This window comes from Silurus aristotelis, assembly GCF_946808225.1.
Source record: "Silurus aristotelis genome assembly, chromosome: 2".
Classification (NCBI taxonomy): domain Eukaryota; kingdom Metazoa; phylum Chordata; class Actinopteri; order Siluriformes; family Siluridae; genus Silurus; species Silurus aristotelis.
In genome coordinates, this window is record NC_139575.1 from 1,352,916 (window position 1) to 1,359,652 (window position 6,737).

General features: G+C 40.6%; 1 protein-coding gene across 1 annotated transcript; it reads right to left on the bottom strand.

Moving 5' to 3' along the window:
• Nucleotides 1-548: 548 nt before the first annotated feature.
• LOC310738719 (uncharacterized protein) lies at nucleotides 549-4,696 on the bottom strand. The gene is made up of 3 exons (XM_083563976.1): nucleotides 4,540-4,696; nucleotides 1,646-3,691; nucleotides 549-1,490 (listed from the first exon to the last, which is right to left on the bottom strand). The coding sequence occupies exon 2, from the start codon at nucleotides 3,639-3,641 to the stop codon at nucleotides 2,649-2,651; it is 993 nt and encodes a 330-aa protein (XP_083420102.1). The 5' UTR covers nucleotides 3,642-3,691; nucleotides 4,540-4,696; the 3' UTR covers nucleotides 549-1,490; nucleotides 1,646-2,648.
• Nucleotides 4,697-6,737: the final 2,041 nt, after the last annotated feature.

A 6,737-nucleotide genomic window follows, 5' to 3' on the forward strand; every position in this document is an offset into this window, starting at 1 on the left:
CACTGAATCATCAGCAAACTTAATGATATGGCGCCTCTCAAGTTGCGTACGACACTCATTAGTATAAAGCACAAATAAAAGAGGTGAAAGAACACACCCTTGTGGTGACCCAGTAGAGGAAAAAAGTACATCAGACAAAACACTGTTCACCTTCACACGCTGAGACCTATTGGTTAAGAAATCCATCAGCCAACTTATCAATCCAAAATTAATATTATGAACACTCTTTAACCTTTCTGCTAGGATATGAGGTTGGATACAATTAAAGGCTGATAAAAAATCAATAAAAACCAAACGTACAAAAGTTTTTGCGCCCTCAAGGTGTGCCCAAATCATGTTTAATAGAGCACATATCGCATCATCAACACCCCTGCCTGACCTATAGGCAAACTGAAGCGGATCCAGATTTGCCTGTACCATGGTCAAAAGCGCGTCCTTCACAATCTTCTCAAATGTTTTCATTATCAGAGAAGTAAGTGCTACTGGCCTGTACTGACAGTGACTATTGTTAAAGTGTAAACAGAAGTCCACTGGTATAAGTAGTGTTATGAGATCTTTTCATACCCTTGCTCCTGATCTTTACTTTCTGTCAGATAAAATGCATAAAAAATACTTCTGATCTTTTATTTGGGGTTAATCAGAATCACACAGAAAATTACATGATTCAGAGCACAGCTGCTCGTTAACGTTATAAAAGGGTGTAAATATTTATACAACCAGCATCAATACTTTTTATTTTCCACAAACTTTCCCACATATTGTTCATCAGAGGTCAAATTTTTTTGAAATTTGTTTTATTTTGATTGTATTGTATTGTAGTGTATTGTATTGAATATAGTGTGTGTGTGTGTGTGTGTGTGTGTGTGTGTGTGTGTGTAAAGTATAAGTGTGTGGAGAATACTGCTAAATGCTAAACTTGGGTTTGGTCCATTTACAGAAGTGCAGCACAGAAAGAGTGGATTCAGGAGCAGAACTGATCATATGATCATCAGGACAGATGTGTAACAAGAACAACAACTCGTAACATATTTAACAATACATATATAAACAGTATATATCAGGGGTGTAACGGTACACAACATTCACCGTTCGGTTTATACTTTGGTTTTAAAGTCACGGTTCTTTTTTTTTCAGAACAGTTTGGTGAAAGAAATTAAAAGATAAAGTTGCTTGTGTTTTTTTATGAACGCAGTTTATTATTATTAACATTTGTGAACATCAACATTTTACATTTTTAAAACAATTAAAAATAAATTGCCTGCTTTTAAATTCTTGAAGCTGGACATGAAACGCTCAAGAATCCATAGCGCTGTAGTACAGACTGTAGTACAACCGGTCGCGGCTTCATTTCACACATGAACAAAACTATTTTTTGTATTTCCGGAACTCGAGTTTGTTTTTTTACATCCCTGCCAGTGTTCTGTATATTTTCAAGTTTAATAATAATAATAAAAAAACAGTGACACTGCGCTCAAAGTGTGAGGTGGAGACTAAAACACCTGTGGTCTGAAACGTAATACGTACGTGTGGGAACACAGATTGTAGTCGTGTTCCACACGTAAAAAAGTATTGCATTCAGTACACGTGTGCACCGTGCCGAAAGCCCTGTACAGAAAGGTTTCGGTACGAATACGTGTACCGTTACACAGTATATATATATATATATTCCTCGAACGCTACACTTTACCTGACAGTCACTTTTCTGTGATCTTTATAAAACCTTTACAGCACAAACCATATTATATTTATTAGAAACAAAAACAAATCATACGATAAAAGATACATGTTTATGACACTTTTATTCCCACTGTTTAATGTAGCTGAAGGAGTTCATCCAATTTAAATTAATGTCTAATAATACAGACATTCAAAACTCTGAGACCTTTGAGGACTTTCGTGTATGTTTGCATCCGGTCAAAAGTATTAGGACACCCGAATTTTCCAGCCATATGTGTTTCTTTCCGAAACTGTTACGACAAAGTTGGAGACGCGTCTTTGGATGCAGGAGCATGAAACTTTCCTTCACTTGAACTAGGGGACCCAAACCTGTTCCAGCATGACACAACATCCGCTTTCCATGGGGTGGAGTGGAAGATCTCCTGCTATAGAGCTCCATCCCTTCTGAACATGATGAATGTGAACACTGACTGCACCCCAGACCTCCTCACCTCATCTACATCACTACCACTACCCCTTTATTAACACAGTCGTAGCTGAGTGATCTGTGAGCAGTGATTAACGGCTTGGACTTTTGATCGAAAGGTCACAGGTTCAAATCCCACCACCACTAAGCTGCAACTGCTGGGCCCTTGAGCAAGGCCCTTAACTCTTCACTGCTCAGTTGTAATTCGCTCTGGATGAGGGTGTCTGCCTAATGCCATAAATGTTAATGTAAATGAATCACCACAAAAATCTCCAAAAGGTTTAGTGGAACATCCTTCCAGAAGAATGGAGCTTATTATAACATATCTTATCTTCTCAAATGGAGACTAAATGTGGAATGAGAGGCACATAGCAATCTTACGGTCAGGTGGGGCGTATTGTGTATAAGAGCAGGGCAAACAAAAACCTTTTGCTTAATAACCATGAAGTACCGTGAGAAGTCATTTCTCAGCTGACTGTTCTAGTCATTCTCCAGGGTTACGATTTTAATCGACTCCTACGCCGCTTGATGAGAACCTCCAGACATGAACGTTCTCGGGCCTGTGAACGCGCTGGTGCCGCTGAAAATGGCTCCGGTTCCCGAACCTCTTCTCACACTGCGAGCACTGGTACGGCTTCTCCTTTCTGTGAGCGAGCCGGTGCGTCTGAAGATCCGGTTCTTCTCTAAAACTCTTCCCACATTCCGAACAGTGATATGGTTTATCCTCTGTGTGGATGTGCTGGTGTCGCTGTAAATGGGACCGCCTCCTAAAGCTCCTCCCACACTGCGGACACCGGTGTGGTTTCTCTCCGGTGTGGATGAGCTGGTGTCTCAGGAAGCATCCGTGCCGGCTGAAGCCCTTCCAACACACTGAGCAGTAGTAGGGTTTCTCTCCCGTGTGAACATGCTGGTGCGCTTGGAGATGAGCCCCTTTTCGGAAGCTCTTCCCGCACTCTATACAGTTGTAGGGTTTATCTTTAGTGTGAATGCGCTGGTGATGCTGGAGGCTGCTCTGGACCGAAAACCTCTTGCCACACTCGGGGCAGTGGTAGGGTTTCTCTCCGGTGTGGACCCGCTGGTGCTGTCTGAGACTTCCTTTCTCTGTGAAACTCTTCCCGCACTGGGTGCACTGGTACGGCTTCTCCCCCGTGTGGATGCGCTGGTGTCTTTTCAGAGTGTTCCTCAAGCTGAAGCTCTTCCCACACTGCACACATGGATACGGCTTCTCCCCTGTGTGGATCCGGGTGTGTTTCCTGAGAATGCTGCTCAGGTTGAAGCTCTTCCCGCAGTGCGAGCACTGGTACGGTTTCTCTCCGGTGTGAACGCGCCAGTGGGTCGTCAGGTAACTCTTCTGGCTGAAGCTCTTCCCGCACTGAGAGCAGATGTGAACCTTCGATACGTTCTTTGTGCAGGTGTGAAACGTGTCAGAAGAGGTTTCCTGAGTAACCAAAATCTCCGTGGGTTCTGGATTCTCAATGTTCATTTCTTCTGAATTCATGTCTTGATTTTCTCGTGGAGGTGATTATAAGATGAGGATGGAGCTTGTGCCTGGAGAAGAAAGAGGCAACAATGGCCAAGGATTATGTTTTTGTAAATAAATAAATCAGTTTATATAAATAAATAAATAAATAAATAATTGTATTATTATTGCAATACAATCATCATCATCATCATCCTGCCTGGAAACTACGTGTCTTCGGCTTGGGGTTTATTTATAAATATAATAGTCCACAGCTCTTTGTGTGTTATATGAAAAAACATACAATGCGAATAGAAGACACACAAATATTCACATCCAAAGAAATATGAGGTGTCACATGACTTTTATTTAATCTTTGACCCGTTTTCTGTACCTGTAGTGTTTGATCTGACATAATAAGATGGAAGGGGTAGCTCAGTAAGTGAAGAAGTTGTACTTCTGATCAGAAAGTTGAGAGTTCCAATCTCACCACCACACTGCCCCTGCAGGGCCCTTCAGCAAGGCCCCTAACCCTCACCTGCTCAGGTGTGTAAATGAGTAAATTGTTCTAGTTAAGGGCATCGACCGCATGCTACGATTATTATTTAAATCAATAATTTCGAATCAAAGTGATGAGTCTGTTTAAAAGGCCACAGTGAAATGCACTTATCAACATGTATATACGTCATCTAACCAATCAGAGTCTTGAATTTACGCTCCAATCATTAGCAGGTATCTACTAAGTGCTCAATCAACCAATCAGTCAATCAATTAATCAATCTGCAACGTATTCGTACCCGGGCCGAGTCCCAAATCAGTCCTAATTGTGTATCTAGTGCACTACGGAGTGTGTAGTAAACAGCGCTAGTGTAGACTCTGTAGTGCACTAGTGTAGGGAGCAGAAACCCGTTTAGGATTGAGCCACTGTTGAACTTACCTTGATGTTTCCGGCAGAACTTTGGGAATGTAAAGATGTAAAGATGATTCATGACGTCATTAGTAGACCACCGGAAAGCAGCTCGTGCTTCCTCTACATCTTCTTCTACTTCTTCTTCCTCCTCCTCCTCCTCCTCCTCCTCCTCCTCTTCTTCTTTGATCTTTTTTAACAGTGATTGGTAAATGTAGTATGCGAAGTGCATTACTACCGCCTAGTGGACAAAATTGGAACTGTTCATCGCATGTAGAGATCACATTTATCTTTCAGACTTAAACATAACGTGATTTATATTTATTTTTAATCCAGAATCAGAATCTGAAAGAGTTTTATTGACAAGAATGTTTTCACTGGCAAGGAATTTGTTTTGGTGACAGAAGCTTCCAGTTGCACATTTTTTTGGTATATTTTTATTGCACACACACACACACACACACACACACACACACACACACACACACACACACACACACACACACACACACACACACACAAAATACCTTTACTTAAAATAGACTACAAATTACAGCAGTCAAAACATTAATCAAAATAAACTTCTGTATTATTGTATTGATAAAATACTAAAATAAACTTTTACATGAAATTTCTCCAATCACTCGTTTGTTTGATCTGTTCTTCACCATCACACCGACTCAGTTTATTAAGTAAACCATGTTTGATAGCAGCAGCTTTTCTCTGGAGGAGTTAACAGATCTAATATTCACATACAAGATCCCAGTGATCTCCCACATGAAGGTCGGTTTAAAAGTAACCAACAGTTTCATGTTGAACAGTTTGTGAAAGAATCATAATTGTATCCTAATGAAGTTCAAGTCAAGAGTCAAGAAGCTTTTATTGTCATTTCATCCAAATATATGTGACGCAGTACACAGTGACAAGAAACAACGTTCCTCCTGAACCCTGGTGCTTCATACAACATCAATCAACAACAATCACAGACAACAGAAAACACAGAGTTAAAGACTAGTGAGTGTCCTCGCCACATAAAGTGCACATGTGCAACCTGGTGCAGACAGAAGAAGACGACTGATGGCACCAGCATTCATACCAACTAGTTTCTAACTCATTAATCATTTGATTGTTAATAATAAATATAATAATATTATTGGTCAGCAGTCGTTCATGCAGTGGTCTGCGAAATCATGATCTACTAAACAGCTACTTATTTATTAATCATTGGCGTCTATTTGAAAGCTGGCAGCCTGCAGGTTTCTGACCTTCACCACCTTCTTCCATATGATCAATTTTCTGTTCTGATCTGAAGTCTGAGCAAAATACTGAGTAGGAACCAATCAGAGGCCTCGTTTTTATAAAGTCTTATAAAGTATTTTACAGTATTTAAAACTACAAACACTAAAAATATGAAGCCATTTTCATCAACCCTCTAAAATACAATTGACAAAATCCTATTTTATATGTCAAGTTCAAGTTTATTTCTATTTCACTTTTCACAACAGACATTGTCTCAAAGCAGCTTTACGGAAATCAACAGTTAAGGTGAACGGTTTTATCCCTTTAAATCTTGAGAGGAACCAGACTCAAAAGCAGAACCTCATCCTCATGTGGGTGACATCAAGAGTGTGATTATAGTCTTTAAACACTACAGAACACTGGAGAGTGAGAACTAACATGAGCACTGGACTGATGATCTTTCTACAGTCTTTTACAGTCATTATGGTTATAAATTTAGAAGCTACTGAGCTCAACATTTTAATCATCACAGATCCAACACCAGCTTCTCCATGCCAGAGCCTTTAAACACCTAAAGAGGTCCAGTGTCAAAACTCCACATGCAGTGGGATCCAATTGGCACTGGTACGTCTTTAGATGGTTCAGGATGTTTGTGGGCATCTACTTCTTTAAAATCCATAATCTTCATGAGGTGGGACGTGACTGGAGCTGGAGCAACCTCAGGATGCCTCGGGATGGGGAGAGAAAGAGGAGCAGTGGAGAGGAATTAGCATAGCTGATATCTCCTGCAGTGATAATCTCTTGCAGTGATGTAAGATTGGCAGTTATCTTCTCAGCACAGGTTGGAGCTCTGAATTGGTTGCTTGTTTGCTGTAGAAGAATTTGGGTACCCTGTGGTGAATCAGAAGTTCAGGAGAGTTTGAGCTTCAGTTTGAGTTTCAGTGGAACATGGTGATGGTGGATGCTATATGATGAGTTACAGATCTACT

Bases quoted from the DNA above. Each gene is read 5' to 3' on its own strand.
- LOC310738719 (XM_083563976.1), bottom strand. From the start codon at position 3,641: ATGAATTCAGAAGAAATGAACATTGAGAATCCAGAACCCACGGAGATT.